This window comes from Mauremys reevesii, linkage group 6 (assembly GCF_016161935.1).
Source record: "Mauremys reevesii isolate NIE-2019 linkage group 6, ASM1616193v1, whole genome shotgun sequence".
Taxonomy (NCBI): Eukaryota; Metazoa; Chordata; order Testudines; family Geoemydidae; genus Mauremys; species Mauremys reevesii.
In genome coordinates, this window is record NC_052628.1 from 72,710,033 (window position 1) to 72,727,373 (window position 17,341).

The 17,341-nt window shown below is 38.7% G+C and overlaps 1 protein-coding gene across 6 annotated transcripts in view; it reads left to right on the forward strand.

Moving 5' to 3' along the window:
• SRFBP1 (serum response factor binding protein 1) overlaps positions 1-14,978 on the forward strand; it is a 116,432-nt gene extending 101,454 nt beyond the window's left edge. For all 6 annotated transcript variants that reach the window (XM_039545012.1, XM_039545006.1, XM_039545009.1 and 3 more), the window contains 4 exons: positions 9,766-9,847; positions 11,283-12,033; positions 12,555-12,592; positions 13,757-14,978. In XM_039545012.1, coding sequence (XP_039400946.1) covers positions 9,766-9,847; positions 11,283-12,033; positions 12,555-12,592; positions 13,757-13,944 — 1,059 coding nt within the window. In that variant the 3' untranslated portion in view covers positions 13,945-14,978. The remainder of the gene's footprint in view (positions 1-9,765; positions 9,848-11,282; positions 12,034-12,554; positions 12,593-13,756) is intronic.
• The last annotated feature ends 2,363 nt before the right edge of the window (positions 14,979-17,341 follow it).

Genomic DNA, 17,341 nt, shown 5'->3' on the forward strand with positions numbered 1-17,341 from the left:
GGGATTAGGGGTCAGTCTACTCTTGTCCTCGGGTGTATCCGTTTAAGGTTCCTGGGACTTTTCCGAGTGGACAAAGGCCTCGGGAAGGGCAGAGGTAGGTATTAGGACAGAGGAAGATGGTCCTGGGTGAATAGATAATGCTGGGGATGGGGGGATTTGTGGGAGAGAATCCCAGGTCACTGTTTCTGTGAGGGCCTGGGACCAAGGAGATTGTAGGGCAGAGTGGGGCAAGGCTTCCTGCCAACTGGGACAAGCCTTGGGAAGGATGGAAGCATCTATGCTGTCTCCTCCTTCATAACAGGAGAGATATCAACCGTGGAAGGACTGCTGCCCTTTTCCAGCCAGCGGGGGAAAGGACTGAGCTACAAAGGGGGACAGCTGGGACAAGCTGGTTTAAGGCTACAGCAGGCCTGAATATTAGCACAGCCCCAGAACGATGGCTGTGGGGCTCCTGTGCCTAGAAGAGGAAACCTGTTGTTGTCCAGGAGGAGGGCGGGCACAATTCCTGAATGAAGGAGGAGAACAGTTGGTCCTGAAGGGGCTACAATGGTCTATATTTGGGAAAGTCTAAATAAGACCCCACAAGGGGGCATATTATTAAAAGTATTCTGGCCTGAATATAAATTATTGTGAAGAACTAAGATGGAACTCAGGACATGGTGTCCGTAGGGCCACCTCAGACCATGAGGGGGTGCTCTGGGGCAGCACCAATCCACATACTGGCATAACTTCATTTACACTAGAGGGCTGTGACAATTTAACTATTTTGGTTTTTAAAAAAACCTGCCTGTAGACGGAGGCTAAGGAATAGTACCTCAGTAGCCTAGAGGAACCTAACAGATCTTCTCCCAGTATGATACAGAATCACTGATGTACCAAATGCTGAAATACCTACAATAGGATTTTTGAGCGCAGGGTTTAAATTCATCTCCAATTCCTCTATGGTATGTATGGAAACCTTGATTTTGCTTGAGCAGTTCTGGCATGTGTTACTCATTACTAAATGCATATATTGCCTAATGAACATAATGCTGGAAAATCTGCTTTTCAGTGCCAAGAAGTTGTTAATCTACATGTTTATCTCAAATGCTTTATAGTTTTTCAGTGAACTGAATTTCCATTTCTATGGTACGTCTTTCAGAAAAATGGCTAAACACATACGATGAAAATCTGTTTTCAATTGTGGGTAGACTTTGAGTGTAGTATGCCAAGAAATCTTTTTGTTTTCAATAGCAAATCCAGCTTTTAAAATGACACACTTATTGTAACAGTACCAGATACCCACTAGGTCATTTATCCCTGTGTGTCCTCATTAGCCCTCACCACCTTTGTAGCATGGCCCGAGGTTAACATACCTCTTCCCCTTGAGTCTAACTGCAGCAGCAATGATTTTTTTCCACCATGTCACAGGTCTGTGTGGGTATGAACTGCTCTATCGAGCTATACCTGATGAGTTATCTTTTGGGGTTTGTGTTTGTGCCTCGGAGCCACATAATTGCCTAATAATACTTTGAAGGTTAAATCCCCAGGAGTCCCTGTCTTCATCATTCCATCAGCAACCTAAATTTGTAATAAAAAGTTAGCTATGAGGATTTTAGTTCCAGAACTTTTCAACTAATAGTTTGATCAAGCAGCCGCTTTTCTTGGGCCATCACATAGTTTCATTAAAATAGAGATACGCCACCATCCTCAGAACTTTCCTTATTTATTTCTACTATCTACTTCCACTGAGAGCTTTTGGGGTATGGTCAGTGGTAAACTGCAGAGAACTCAAGATGCATTCGAGTTATTGCTAACTCCTAGTTTTTTCAGAACTCTGTCTCCAAATTGGCTTACAACACATAAGTTGAGGGGCACAGTTTGTTCTACCCTCAGCCTGTGTTCTCTTCTCCATTAAAAATGGGTGGTAATGTGAAACAGTGAGAACAATACTAGTTTCAGACTTTTCTTTTGGAGCTTGTTGAGGTTGGCTAGTTCCCATCATATTTAGACATCCAACTCCCTGTTGGAAGCAACTTCCTGCTCTAGTTCTCTCTAACCTGGCTATTCTCCATTTTCACTTTTTAGTGCTATATGATCAGCTACTGGTATATTGAGAGGCCAGTTTCACATTTTGCTGTCCAGAAAAGGTGAAACAATCAGTGTGATGCTTTCGGATCAGCTGTTAAATGGTTAAGAAATTATTTTTTATATATATGTTTACAATATGGCTCAAGATTTCATTCCAATTTTGTAACAGATCTTTTTAGTAAGATTTTTTTACATATAATTTACAATTTCTTATCCACTTACAAATAGTGTACTGTCTTTTGCTCAGCCCTCTTATTTGACCATGTTGTATTGATGCAACACAATCACTGTTAATTATCTCCTTATTTTTATGGAGATTGCCTGGTTTTTAAGTACTAGCATCTCTTCTGCTCCCCTGTTTTTTGCCAAATTTTGTTGTTCAGCACAGCAAAAACCAAATAGTAAAAATATTTAGCAATGGCATAGTTTTTTAACTTTTCAAAGAATTGTACAAATATGTAATCCCGATGAATAAATACCACTGCTGTCGTCTTTTTCTATATGAATTCTTACAGTATTTAATATACTAATACTTTTTCTAATATATTATTAAATTTAAGATTGGCAACAAAACCTGAATTGATTAGAAAGTTGGAAATTCATAAGGCAAAACTGAATAATCCAAATTACTTTCAGTATTTTTTTTTCATAAACAACTTTTTGGACAAGTGTACCTGGTATCCCTATTGATAGGAACTTAGCAATGTTTTTTGTAAATGCACTTTTTTCAACACTGAAGAAATTTCTAAAGTCAAATATGAAGAGTATAATACCCACCTACTTTCTAGTGGAAAAATTTCCCACTAGAAAAACAACATAAAATACCAATCAACATGACTGCTGTGTCAATTTAGGCCTGGAAGGATGAACTCCTGCATGGGTAGGTAACTCAGATCATGTGCATGCCCTGTCCTAGAACTTTTTGCTGTGGTTTCCCACTATAATACCAGTTGTAGTGTTGATACTATGGACAAAAGGAAGAAGTTAAGAATAATAATGGCTTGTAGATCACCACAGAACTTGCACTTGGGAGTTCTGATTATTATTCCAGGCTCTGCCATAGATCATTATAGTGTCACTGGACAGATCACTTAATCTTTCTATGGCTGTTTCACACTCTTAAAAAATAATTGCCGAGCTCACAGAGTTGTTAGATAGATAGCTAAATTAGTTTTGCCAGATTAATCCAATGGAACTACATTGACCATTTGTTGTATTATAAATCTATTAAGACTTGTAAAGTGCTTTGAGGTTTCATGGAAGACATTAATTAGAGGTTCAATATATTATGTCATCTTAATACTACCAAGTCAATTAATATAAATCCAATTAAGAGTGTGGGGAAGAGGGTTTGGGGTTTTTTTCAAAATTTTGAGGAAAAAAACTTTCTGAATTCATTCCAGGCAATTTCATGCCTCTGAATTTTCCCTTTTATGTGAAAATGTTGGTATGGTGGATATTTTTTACATCAGATCCTGCAAAGAAAATCTCTATAAAAGTTACTTTCACATGAAAACCATTTGCAAAATTCTGATGGGAAGTGGAGTTATGTCTTTGAAAATCCTCTTGGAAGAGGAAAGGGGAATACATCTTGGAAAATCCTCCTGTTGACAGGGTTGCTGGAACAATTTGTATGGTGGAGGTGCTCAGAGCCATTGAGTCAAACTGTAAACCCTGTGTATAATGGAATCCACGTCAAGACAAGGGATGTGGCAGCACCCCTTCTTCCAGCACTTATGCTTGTTGAAGGAAGGGGGTGAGAGACTGATAGAAACTCATTTACATATTCAAGTATACTCATTCTTTTTTGATGGAAGAAAGAGGCAGGTGTGGCTGTAGTGTAATTGGAGGACAGGATGCACAGCCTCCAACGTTTTGGGGATATACTTCACTTTATAAGAGGAATAGGGCTAAATGCACAGGATGTGTGAAAGTGGTTAGCCTTGGTCTCAGGCCACACATATAGAACAGGGCAATGCGCTTGCTCTTCAGCCGTGCTCAGAAAGTTGGATATTCAAGGTTGCACCTGGGTGCCAGACTCCACCAGAAAAGAAGAGTCAACAGCACTGATGCCACTCATTGTTATCACCTGTTGCACAGGGACAGACTCTCCAGACTGCTGCCTCATTCTCCAAATTTCTCTATGCATGTTTGCTGATAAGCAGAAGGTGGTTCAGGAAAATCCCTGGTTACCAAAAGTGGCCTTTGGCCCTTCTAAAAAATCATATCAGCTTTCATTTTAATAAAATAAAGCAAGCCTCTAGGCCAGCGGTTCTCAAACTGTGGGTCGGGACCTAAAAGTGGGTTGTGACCCCATTTTAATGGGGTCACCAGGGACAGCATTAGACTTGCTGGAACTCAGGGCTGAAGCCTGAGCTCCACCCTCACCCAGGGCAGTGGGGCTCAGGCTTTGGCTCCCTCTCCCCCTACCTGGATCATGTAGTAATTTTGTTGTCAGAAGGAGGTCATGGTGCAATGCAGTTTGAGAACCACTGCTCTAGGATTTTTACTTATAAAGATTACCTTGAAAATGGTAACTGATAGAAACCAAAGGGGACCTTAAGATTGCCTGCGTGTATTGACTTCTTATGTGAAATGTTTCAGTGAAGTTTGGGTCTTATTGTGAAGTATCTTGCTAAACCTCCACAAAATCCTTAGGCCAGTGTGATCACAGTGAACAGACAGTAGTGCTGGAACTATGGGTGCTGGGAATGCTACCGCACTCTCTGGCTTGAAGTAGTAATAACAAACATCAAATGCATGGTTTCCATCATCAGCACCGCCTTTATATAAATTGTTCCAGCACCCCTGTGGACAGATGTCAGCTACAGCTGAAAACATTTCATAAGCCTACTCAAAAATGCTAGGGTCATCTCTGTTGACATTTACTGACGCTCATGCTGAGTTCTTTGCTCACTCAGGCTGCTGCTGCAAGAGGAAGTCTCACCTACAGTGCTGCTAAAAGCTTATGAAAGTCACTGCATGTAGTCCCTACACTCCATACCACCCCTGACCCTTGGCAGCTGCCCCAACATTGCATAGAGAGGTGAGGAGGCTGGGTCAACTGAGTGGGAATCCTGCAGCTGCTGCAGTCCACCTCTCCCTTCCATTGCCCACCTCCCCATCCCCAGCTCAGAACTTGAGGAGCCAGTGCTGGTGTTCTTGGTTCCCCTCAATATATAGTTTTCAGGTATGAAAAGTAGCTTATATAACTAGCATAAAATGTCACTCACGAAGCTTAACTAGACATGGCAGTTGTTGACAGACCGATTCCTTTTTAAGTTATTGTAAATCAACATAAATATGTGCATCCCTTAACGAGGCTAAAAAGTTTTGAAGGAGCCCCTCGATAAAATGACCATCCTGCACCTGTAAGCGGATGGGTATTTGGCTGGCTGGCCAAACAAGGGAACTGTGCTTTAGGGCTTGGGAGAAGGAGGAGATAGAAAACTGCTGCAAAGGGTCAGCGAGGTCACTGACTTGTCCCCCAGGAATGAGGCATTAAAAAGGGACAGCCCTGTATCTTAACCCTCCCTTTTGCATGAAATGGTGTGGATCTGCAGGCACAGTATTGTTTAGGCAAGCATCCAAGTTGCTTGAGGGTTCACAGCTGGGCTTCAGTGGTGAAGCAGTTCTCATTGGCATGCAAAGAGGGGCATGTTATGGGATCAACTGATACAGCTGCTGTATGCTGTGCGGGCCCATCACTGGCCACCAAATATAGTTGTGGTACACCTTGGGGAAAACAATTTGGGAATGCTTAAAGAGGTGGAACTAATGCTCAGAACAAGGAGGGACTTGAGGCTGATCCTTGACATTTTTCCAGGAGTTAACATTGCATGGTCAGATATTCTTCAGCACAGGATCTGGCAGGGAGCCATGAGGCCCCCAAGGTGGACAAGGCCAGGAAGTATGTGAACAGGGAGGTGGCCAAATTCCTGGGGACCTTAGAAGGGGCAGTAATTTCACATCCTGGCATAGTATATGGAGCACCAGAGTTGTTTCAGGAGGATGGGTTTCACCTCTCAGAATTGGGTGCTGTCATGTTTTTGACTGATATAAAAGAGGGCATTAGGTGAGGTCTGGGAATCTTACTGGGTTTGGGAGGAAGCAGCCAAGCTAATGGTTTTCGCCTCCTTGTGGCGGATGTTCAGTGCAGGTACTCCATAGGAAAGGTATACAGTGACCAGATAAATGGTTTGGAAAAGCACATAAAAAGCGGTGTTGGTAAAGGAGCGAATGGGGGCTGGTTGGAGACTGCTATGATTGGTACGGCACGGAGCCAACCCCTATTATTATAGCCCACCTTAACCCTCCTATGAGGAAGGGGTGGATGGTAAGTTCCTGGCAATGGATTTGCTGGAGGGACCTGGATGGAAAAAGGGGGAGCTGGTAAAAGCCTCCTGGTTAATTATGGAATAAACATGGGGTTACCTGCACTGTACACTTTTATCTGCAGGGTAATCCCAGACATCTGATTAAACCTATGTCAAATATCTCCTGTCTTTTTTCCGGTATAGCCAGACAATGTTGGCATCTCATGACTGCCCAGGTTGCATGTTGAGTACAGAAGGAGCCAGTCACTGAACAGTAAACATATATTACTCGACTGCTTTATTCACTTTGCACCTCCCAGACTGGATGCTGAATGAGGGAGGAAGATCCTATGGAAATAATATGTTGTGATGCAATTAGGTAGTGTCAAAAATGCATATGCACAGGAAGATAGAGATGTGATTGTGCCTGCAGCCTTAAGCATTTTCTTATAGTTTGAATTTCACATTGCAACTTTTACATTTTTAGCATTGTTTTAGTTTAACATATTATCTATTGGATAAAAGACAGCTATAGAAATACCAAAAAATAAAATAATTTCTGTTCGTGCATATCTAAGTAAATGGTTTTGTAAGTGTAAACTTCTTGATAGAGAGCCAGGATTTTATTGTTGCATGCCAGAAACTTCCTTTATGACTTCAGGTAAGTCACTGAAACTAATCTGTGCTTCAGTTTCTCAGGCTGTAAAATGGGGATAATGTCTACCTTTGAGAATACTATGAGACTTGTATGAAAGACACAGATTAGTGAAAAGTGGTACAAGAAATAGTATGGTTTCATATGAATAAATATTTACCATTCCAGCATTTTCATAAATAATCAAATTTAATGATTTTTTTTCTCTGTGAATAGACTTAACATTTTTCCTTCTAAATTAGGTTTTCTGTCAGTGTTTTCCATCATATAAAACACTTCTGTTCAATTTGTTTTTCCATAAGCCTGGATATGCCAAAAAGTCAAAAAATAGGAAGTGTTTAAGGATAAGAATGTCACATTTTATGTTTATGGCTGCTATCTCCTAATGTAGATAGTGTTTGCAGGTATTTTTTTCTATAAGAAAAATGTGAGTATTCCATATAAACTGGCAAATAAATTTAAACCCTTTTCCATAAATACTTGAATTAAAGAACACCAGATGTTGCACAGAAGCTACTGCTGCTTTGTGAACTTTATGGTATACACTTTCTAAACCCACAGGAAGCGTCTGAGGGGGAAAGTATATTAATTAAGTTCAAAAATACATTTTCCAGCTATAGAAAAATCTCCAAAGAAAATACCTTTTGATCTTCAGCAATTATGAGCAGTGTGTCCCAGCAGTCTGGGAGCAGCATGCACCGTTGTCACATGGGATCTGGATTCAGGCTTCAAGTCCTCTAGGCCAAACCAGCCTGCGAGTAAGCCAGCTGAGGCCCATTGGAGATGGAACATGTACGTCTCTTGGATCATCTCCTCTGGACAATGTTCAGAAAATCGCAGACTGTCAGCAAAGGGAACAGTTTCCCGGCTCTCCTTGACCTGAGGAAAGATTTCTGCAATATAGGGGACTTGGGAAGAAGGGAAATTACTCACAAGCCCAGAAAATCATCTCATCAAACAAGAAATATGACCTAAACAATATGGTCTTCTGCTAAGATGTTGAGTTTCCCTCACTATTTTTGTAACATTTTCCCTAGGGCTGGCAAGAAAACATTTGTTTCCAAAGAGGTTAGAGAGTTTGAAATTTTGTTTTTATTCGGATATGGAATGAGGGGGAGAAACCCACCTAGTGTTGCCAGTAGCTTGATGTTTAGGGCACTCACCTCCAAACCAGGCACAGTAGGAACTTGAACCTGGGTCTCCCACATTCCAGGTGATAAACACTGGGCTATTAGCAGTACTGCGTTTGGAGTTTCTTTCCCCCTTCCTTTCCCCTCTACCCCACAAAATCCTCCTGGTATCTGAGATGCCTTCTCAATCAGTTTTGCCCATTAAGAACTTTTGCAGTAAAGTGAGGACAACGTCGTGAGCGATGAACAGTCTTTCTAATAACCGCCGGTTGTCTTCCAACATATGAAGAACTAGGAATTGAAAATCACAGGGTAGGAAAGGAAAGAAACACCATCTATAGTACTTTAACCCTAATTACTATAAATTCCTCCCTCTTGCCTCCATGACACCCATGCCTCCCTTATCTCTTCATACAAGAGACACAAACCCCAATATTATCCTTGCCCTTCAATCTGACCACGTTACCCTGCTCTTTAAATCCCTCCAGTGGCTTTCCTCTGCTCTGCTGCATCAAATTTAAACTTACCCTTGCCTTCAAGACCCTGTGTTAACTCTGCACCTTAACTCTTATCCACCCTTCTCTCTATCCATCTTCCCTTATCTCCTCTGCTGTGCTAACAATGCCAGCCTTGATGCCTCATTCCACCTGCTTCTCTCACAAATTCTACTCTCTATTCCTTTATCCAAACCACCCTCTTTGAGCTAGTCCTCAAGGTTGCTACCTTCTTCATGTTCAGATACTTCCTAAAAGTTAACTTCTACTGTGACTCCTACAGGAAGTCAGGTGGTTGCTTATTACTATTTATCCACAGTCTTGTCATAACCTCTATTTAAAAAACACAAGTGTGTTGTATTTTTCAAACTGTGTTACTAAGATGTGGCCATTTGCTACTTTGACTACTTTATTTACATATGTACACTTCTCCTCTACTCCTTCGTCTGTTTGCCTTTTAGACTGAAAAGTTCTTGGAGACAAGGAGCAATGTTGTCTCATGTTTGGAAAGCACCTAATACATTGTGAGCACTATTGGAAATAATAGTAATGACTTCAAAATTTAATCTCTAGAGCGCTATCAAAAAAGGAAGATGAACAATATTATCTGACTTAACAGTAATTACCCCTCCAGCCAAGAGGAGGTGGCCTTGTATATACAGTCCTCTTCAGCCTTTTTTTGAATTATTTTAGACCAATATAGCAAATATGCAGTGAATGTAAAATTGTAGTATGTTATCCAAGCCAGGAAGATGTGCAGACAATCTATTCTTAAACAGAAACATCAACAATATCACTCATATTTAACAATAGGGCAATTGCAATGGTGCATATTTGTGATGTTCTTATCAATAGCCCCATAGTCAAATTCTTCCATGCTCCTTGGGATGACGTGAGATTTTAATTTAAGACAAATGTGTGGTGAGCAGGCCTGGTAACATTTAAACTTGTATTGTCTTGGGGTTTGGTTTGTTTTTTAGTAGGCTGGGAGGTCCATAATCTGTCACTAGCGTATCTTGTAGTATGGATCAGGCAAATCTACACAACCACCTTATCACCATATAACATTTCTTACTTACTTTTTTATTTGTTGTATACAGCCAAATTCCACTGCAGCTGACAGAGCAACTGCTAGACTAGCAACACACCCACTGTTAAAGACAAAAATTGCTGATATTAAAGGTATGAAATAGACAATCTCATCTTGTTCAAATTCCTGTATTTGTTTATGCACATTATCTTGTTCTGTCCCTTAAAAATGGTGTTTTGGAAGAGGTAATATAATTACACTCTGTCTCAAACAGGGATACTTGCCTTAGCGCCACAGATGAATTTTAAAGGTTTTACAATTATATTCTGAACACCGAGGCTCCTTTTATTCTGTAAGGAACTGAATTTTTAATAAAGAGAGAAAATATAAATATATATAGTGTGTCAATAATGAATTGACTTATTATAGCCTGAATATGTTGGTCACTTCTGATTAATATTAAATTGCTTCCATATTTTTCTCTGCTTTTTAACCCACAGTAATAGTATTTGCTATTCTGGAAATTTCCACTACATGCATCCGACAAAGTGGGTATTCACCCACGAAAGCTCATGCTCCAATACGTCTGTTAGTCTATAAGATGCCACAGGACTCTTTGCTGCTTTTACAGATCCAGACTAACACGGCTACCCCTCTGATACTTGACAGTATTTGCTATTAGGTGTATGCACTGTTTGCTAATAGGTGTATGTACTGTTACACACTTTTATTACCAAACTTAAGCCAACTAGCTAAGATGAAGTCACAGACCTAAAATAGTTTTGTAATATTAACTACTAAACTGGTTAATAGGTGTAAAACTCTCAATTGCATAGCAGCTAGCAGAGAGAGGGATTATATAATTCATAAAATCCAGAAGCCTCTGCTAAATTGGTGCTGAATCATATTTAGGGCAGCACCTATATTGACTCTATAAAGACTCTATATTGGAGGTATTTAAGGGGGGTTTCAAAGTATTCTAAAGCAGTTTGCACTGTTTCCAGTATGGACATAGCGTGCTTTTCACCGCAGCACTCACATACCCTACACACCACATCTAGTGGTGTACAGTGTAGACGTAGGCTAAAAGAAGGTTGAGGCATGTTGGTTGTGCTCGCTGTTGGGCAGAAAGCAGATATGGAAAATTCCAGGGCAAAGGGTGAATGTTCCAGAAAAAATTAGCTTGTGAAAAAAGGTTATGGTGGAAATAACCTTAGCTAATGACAGGCACGTGTGTGTGTGTGTGTGTGTAACATGTGTGTTTGCAGTTTTTCCACACTCAAAATATCACCTGACATTAACTTGAATCAGTGAAAATCATCTGATCCTGAGAAGTTCATTACATGCAATAGGAGCCCTCACTCAGTTCTGATTTCCCCACTTTTCCTCTTTGACATTACTTCAAGCCATTTCAGCCCTTACTTTTACTTGCTAAATGATCTAGTGAAGGCACCAAAAATATCTCATACTTGTTCAGCATAGTGGATCTGACTTGCAAACTTAGTGTCATAACCACTTGAAAGTTGTTTTAACTAATGTATGTACTGTATGATGCTGCAATAACTCTATTTGCTATTATTTTTGTAGCTGCTGTAAAAGCCTTTAAGGATGCAAGACAGAAGCCACCTAAAACTCAATCTTTGTATGAGCATAAATCAGAAGAACAGCATTCTCAAAAGCCTAAATTGAGGCAACATTCTAATAGCAATCTAGATAACCAGACACATACACTGGTTCTAAAACAGCAAGAAGCTAAAACCAAGATGAATGTGAAAACGGCTACTAACATAGAAAATAAACAAATCTGTGAGAGCGAATGTGAGCAGAAATCTTCAGAAACTGAAAGAACAGATTCTCTGGGTGATTTGTCATTACAAACTTCAGAAGAACATGCCATAGTTCAGGATCAAACAGAAACGACAATTGACTGGCCAAAAAGAAAAAAACTTACAAGTGCGAATAGGTTCGGGATAACAAACAAATCAAAGAGTGATGTTAGTGATATGGAAGAATTTGATAACAAAGAATATTTTGATGACAGCACGGAAGAGAGGTTTTATAACCAGTCATCCGATTCTGAAGATAGTGATAGCGATGATGATTTCTTCATCGGCAAAGTAAAGAAAAAGAAGAAGAAAGTGGCACATAGTGACCTTTCTTCAGCAAAGGAAAAGAAAAGACTCGAAGCATTACTAAACAAAACAAAGGACTCAAAGTCTATGACGATGCAAAATGTCCTCACAGAAGAAAGTAAACCAAGTGCAAAAGCAATGAAGTTGGAATCAGTATTTTGCAATTCTCTGTCCAGATCTGATCAGAAATCCAAAAATATGAAGAGGTATTCTTTTCCATTTCAGTTACAGAAATTATAGAGTAATTATTATGACTTGTAATATTTCCATCAACTGAGCAGAATTTCAGCCAATCACTGCTCAGAGTATTTGGATTGACATTTTGTATCCAGTCACATCATTCTTCCTTGACCGTTATGCATTTTTCAAATTCTTCCCTGCTCAGGAAAGTTATTTGTGTCAGTATCAATAGAAAGTTCTAAAAAGATGCTCACACCAATGTTAACTGCTCCTGAGCTTCATAAAAGCTGAACTCAAAAGCTCAAGATGAGCCAACAACCAAAATCACAGTTATATACAAAAATATAAATTGTATATAGTTCTTGCATTGGTTTCATGTCAGTTTCACTTCAGTGTTAACCAATAGCAAAAGCCGTTTATTGCTACCATATCCTAGTGCCATATAGATTATCCAGCAAGTATGGTGGAATTGGCCATATTTTCCAACAAATCTTTTATTATTATTCTTTTCTTGAAAGATCTTTAATATTATTTTCTTGTTTTTTAGAAATGTTAACTATCAGACTTCCAAAAACAGAAGAACAGGTATGTATCCATGGTACTGCTGCTCCATTTGAATTCCTTAAAATGCCAAAGTAAAACCTGTCAAGCTACACTTATCCCTGTAGGGCTAATCACAGTGAGGTATTCTGGTTTGTTTCATATTTCAGTTTAGGACTTGTCTGCATGAAAACAATTAGTTTGCGGCAAGCTGGAGTGGGAATCTACCTCCCTGCTAGCCTGTGTGGACCCTCTTGACATACATTAACAATATGTTAATGTGCTTTGGTTTAGTTCCATTTCAGAGAGGACTAGATCAAAGAATGTTATCAAACCGTAAATGTGCATCATCAAGGTCTACATAGATAGTTAGTCTGCAGCAGGGTAGATTCCCACCCCATCTTGCCACAAACTAAATGTTCATGTAGACAAGCCCTTTGTGACATTTATTCAGATATTTCTGTTTGAGTCGTCAAGAGATTGCACTTGTCCTTTAACTTGTAGAAACTGTTTGATGTTATACGTTTCCATGGTTTGAAATAATCCTACAGGTCTGTACTCTGCCACCTTTCCCCGCGTTAATATCTTACTCCATGAAACTACTCATGGAAAAAGGTACAACCTGAGTGTGAGTAAAAGTGACAGAATACAACCCTCAATCTCATCAAGTGGTTCATCCCAGCAAATTATTTTAGCCACTTGAATATTTTACCCAGATTATGGCTCATTCTGCACTTTTAAGGATTAGAATTTTTTTTGCTGCATCAAAGAAATGATATGCCGATCTCATATTGAAAGCGCTACTCTAAAATGGTAATTAAATTCCACACAAATTTTGCATTGAAAGAGAGCCTTCTGCCATCTTAATCATATCATCTTGAGCATATCTGCTGTTCATAAACTAGCAGTTTGCTGATTTGTGAGAAGAGGGATAATCTTTCTTCCTCCTTAGCAATCTTTCTGGGTATTTAAAAAAAAAAAAGTATAAAGTATAATCATGTGTTCATATGTATATATTGTGCGTGTCTCATTAGGAATGGATATTGGAGATTATATGGTATGTCTCACATATTATATATTGGTTTAGTTATATTGGCTTCCAGTAAATATCTACCCTTATTTTAAGGTATTTATAGTATGTATTACCTGGTTTTGTATATGTTCATGACATAGTTGCATTTAATGTTTTTTATTGTATTTTATGCACAGCTTTTCCAAAAAATGAACTACGGGTAAAGAGAACACACCTTGCTAAAGCTGCAGGTGTAAAGTATGAAAATAAAAAAAAGCATTTAGAGCAACCGCTTCATCCTTCGTGGGAAGCAAGCAAGAAGCGTCGGGAACAAATATCTCAAATTACAGCATTCCAGGGCAAAAAGATTAAATTTGATGATTAAACTTTTTTAATGTAAATTCATATTGTTAAAGAAGATTCTTATAGTTCCCCTCTAGTTCGGTATCTACTTTTGAGCTGTAACAACTTGTGTTTTGACTGGACCTTTGTGACCCGGGTGTTATAGATTGATAAGAGAATATTTATCTTCTTGATTGAGATGATACTTGCAAAATTGTTTGGAAACTAAACCTTTTACAGTATTTGAGAACTCGTGCCTTTTTCAAATCATATTTACATGTTTTTATAAACTAAATAGTATCCTAATCCTGAGAAATCGGTGATGTAGTCTTTTAAGGTTTTTTGGCAAGGAAAAAGCTATTCCAGATTTGTTTATAATGAAGATTGAGCAAATGAAACAATTTGTGCTATATTAGTTGACTAATGGGGATGTCACACAGTATATGATTAAGAGTTCAGTTCTATAGTGCCACCACCTGTGAAACCCACAATGAAGTCGGGAAGGGGTTTATGGAGCTATTTTGTGCTCTGTAGTAGTTGGGAGTTTTGACTTGCTTCTCTTTCCTTTGTGGGGTTTTGCATTATGTAAGGTACACTCCAGAGAACTATTTAAGGATTTCAGTATCAGAAGAGATGGGAAGGATAAGTGCTCCTAGCTAAGAAAACGTAGTTAAAATAGTTCATTAATCTGTATGTTTAAAATATCAAAATATTTACTCTTGTCTTTGCTGGAAGAAGTTCAGAGCTCTGTTAGCTCTGAAGACATTTGCTAAATTCCATAAATGCATGAAGCAAGCAGAAATGCAGATCAGTAGTGTGTATGGCAAACTCTAAATAGCAATAAAAACTTGCCATCTAAAAAATTTTCATCTTTCTTGATTAATCAACAATTTTGATAACTAAAGCACACAGTTGTGAACATTCCTGTATTGAAAGGAAAATTCAGTGTGCCTCACTCAATTTAAATTGCACGTAGTCAGAGAATTAGGATCCCATCCTCCTGATTCCTAACTACCAGAATCAGTAAGAAGAGTATAAATTTAAAATGTATTAAATGCTATCGATTTGTTCGCCAAAGATCTTGGGTTTTTTTTATATCCCTAACTGTTGGAAGGGCATTTGACTGTATTGGATGGAGCTATCAGTTTAGTGTTCTGAAGTTCCTGGGATCATTATATGAAACTGGGGGGAGGGGGGAGAGGAGGGATTTTATACCAGATCGTAAGAGTTCAAGACATCTTCAATAGCAATAGACTCTTGTAAAAGTAATCTTGTACTAGGTAAGCAGCCAGTGGCTATACGTAGGAACTACATACATTGTATTTTGAACTTGTGTTTATCTTCAAGGAAAATCATGTTTTGAAGAAAAAGTCATCCTCTTGGAAGCAATATCTAGAATACTGTTTTACATATTCTAGACAAGAAACTTTTTTAAAGGCTTAGTACTAGTCCAAACAAATATAAGATGTGCAGTAAAGAGCAGGAAACTTTTTCTCTTTTTGTTAGCTGTAATCCTGTTATAAAAAATTTCTTCACAGACAGCTAATCTTTTCTGGGTAGGTGAAAGTTTCCAATTTTGAGAAGTGACTGATATCCATGGTCAAATAATTTAAAAACAAACAAACTTGTAAACTTAAAAACATAAGAAAAATGTAGATCATTTAAAAACTAGCTATATATTGTACAAGTTTATATCCTGAAGTCTCTCTTTACATATCCTTAGAGTGCAAGGACCATTTAGTTTTTCTTGGCAGTTAAGAATGCAGGAAGAGACTTTGTTATAGGTATGATTTATAACCTTAAGTGTACTCCTGAGGGTATCTGAAACACCAGAGCCTCCTTTTTTGTAAAATCACCTTTTAATTCTTCACGAGCTTCACAGGAAGGCCTTGATCAGAGAAATCCAACCATTATTCCATATTCTGATGCTCAGTTACTGTAACTTTGAGGGATGGAGAGGAAGGGTAATCTGAGAGTGACAGATCCTTTTTTACTACCTTCCATATGTCTTATGGATTATTGCTACTTAGGTTGTGCTTAGAGGCCATACCCATGCCGGGTCCCCAGTGTTCTAGGCACTGTACTATAGAGAGCTTTATTTTATTGTATTTGTGCAAGAGAACAACTCTTTTGAACTGAGGAGCCTAGTGAATTTATCTGAAGTTTAACACTGAGTTCACAGGAGTTTCTGTTAGAAAATAACATACAAAGTAAGTATACATTTTGCTGAAGTGATTTGTATCTCTTTCTGTGTTATTCTGTGGTAAACCTATGGCCAAACGAACCCAAATATGTGTAAGGGCCTACATATTTCTCTGGTTTTAATAATGATTAGTATACTGAAAAGGCATTTCTTTGGGTGTGAACATTAGATGACTGGCAACTCCTAACAAGCTGTTACAAGCTGCACAGTTCAAACTAAAATCAATGTTTTTAGTACTGTGCACAGAAGAGATACTCTGTCTCAATACATATTATCCGACAATTGCTAAACTGCAATTCAGGTTGTAAATATGTATCAATAGCTGAAAGTGAAAATATGTTAATAGATTGCACAATTCTTTAAAAAAAATAGATAGAAAAATCAGGAAACTTAGTTACTTAAAAAATTATGGAAATGCTGATATTGCTATCCCCATTTTAAAGATTTTGAAAACTGAGACAGATATAGTAAATTATGTTGGCTATGATATTTAGTTATGGAATTAGATATGGTATCAGGAGAGTTAAGGCCTGATCCAAATCCCATTCCAGTCACTGGGAGTCTTTCCTGTGACTTAAATGGGCTTTGGATCAGACCTATAGGTTCTAACTCTAAATCTGTCATTGACTTGCTCTTTGTCAGGCAAATCACTGAAACTGAAGATGAGGTCCAGTGAGGGCAGGTGGCATGTGCACTGCGTTTTGATGCATATATGGAACCAGGAGGAGTGCCTTTTCCAATAAATAATTCTGAGTATACTTCCTAGTCTTATCCAGACTGGGTACCTGAAGTCACATGGAGTGTTCGACAGACACACAGTATTGTGTTTTGGGCTCGAGGCATGCAGTCGGCAAGAGGCCATGCCTACATTGGTATTAAATTGGTTTGCAATACCTAACTGAAATGTATTAGAGTGTGTTGTGTTTCTCACCCGAAGTGGAAAAAGCCTATCACTGGGATTATTTTAAAACTGGATTGAAGAACACTGCTGTAGGGAAAAATCCTGCAGTGGCCTTATGGGCTTGAAAAGACCCATTAGGTCGTTTTGACTGTCTCAACTGCTGTGATATCCAGCATGACAGAGAAACACATTAACTGGATATTTCTGCTAAAGATATTGAGTGAAATAGTTAACAAAGTGAACATTTAAATGTGTTCACCTTTATACTTTTGCATTAACTCCTCAGATGAATGGGAGGCACTACACACCTCAGGGTAAATCTATGCTGCACATTCC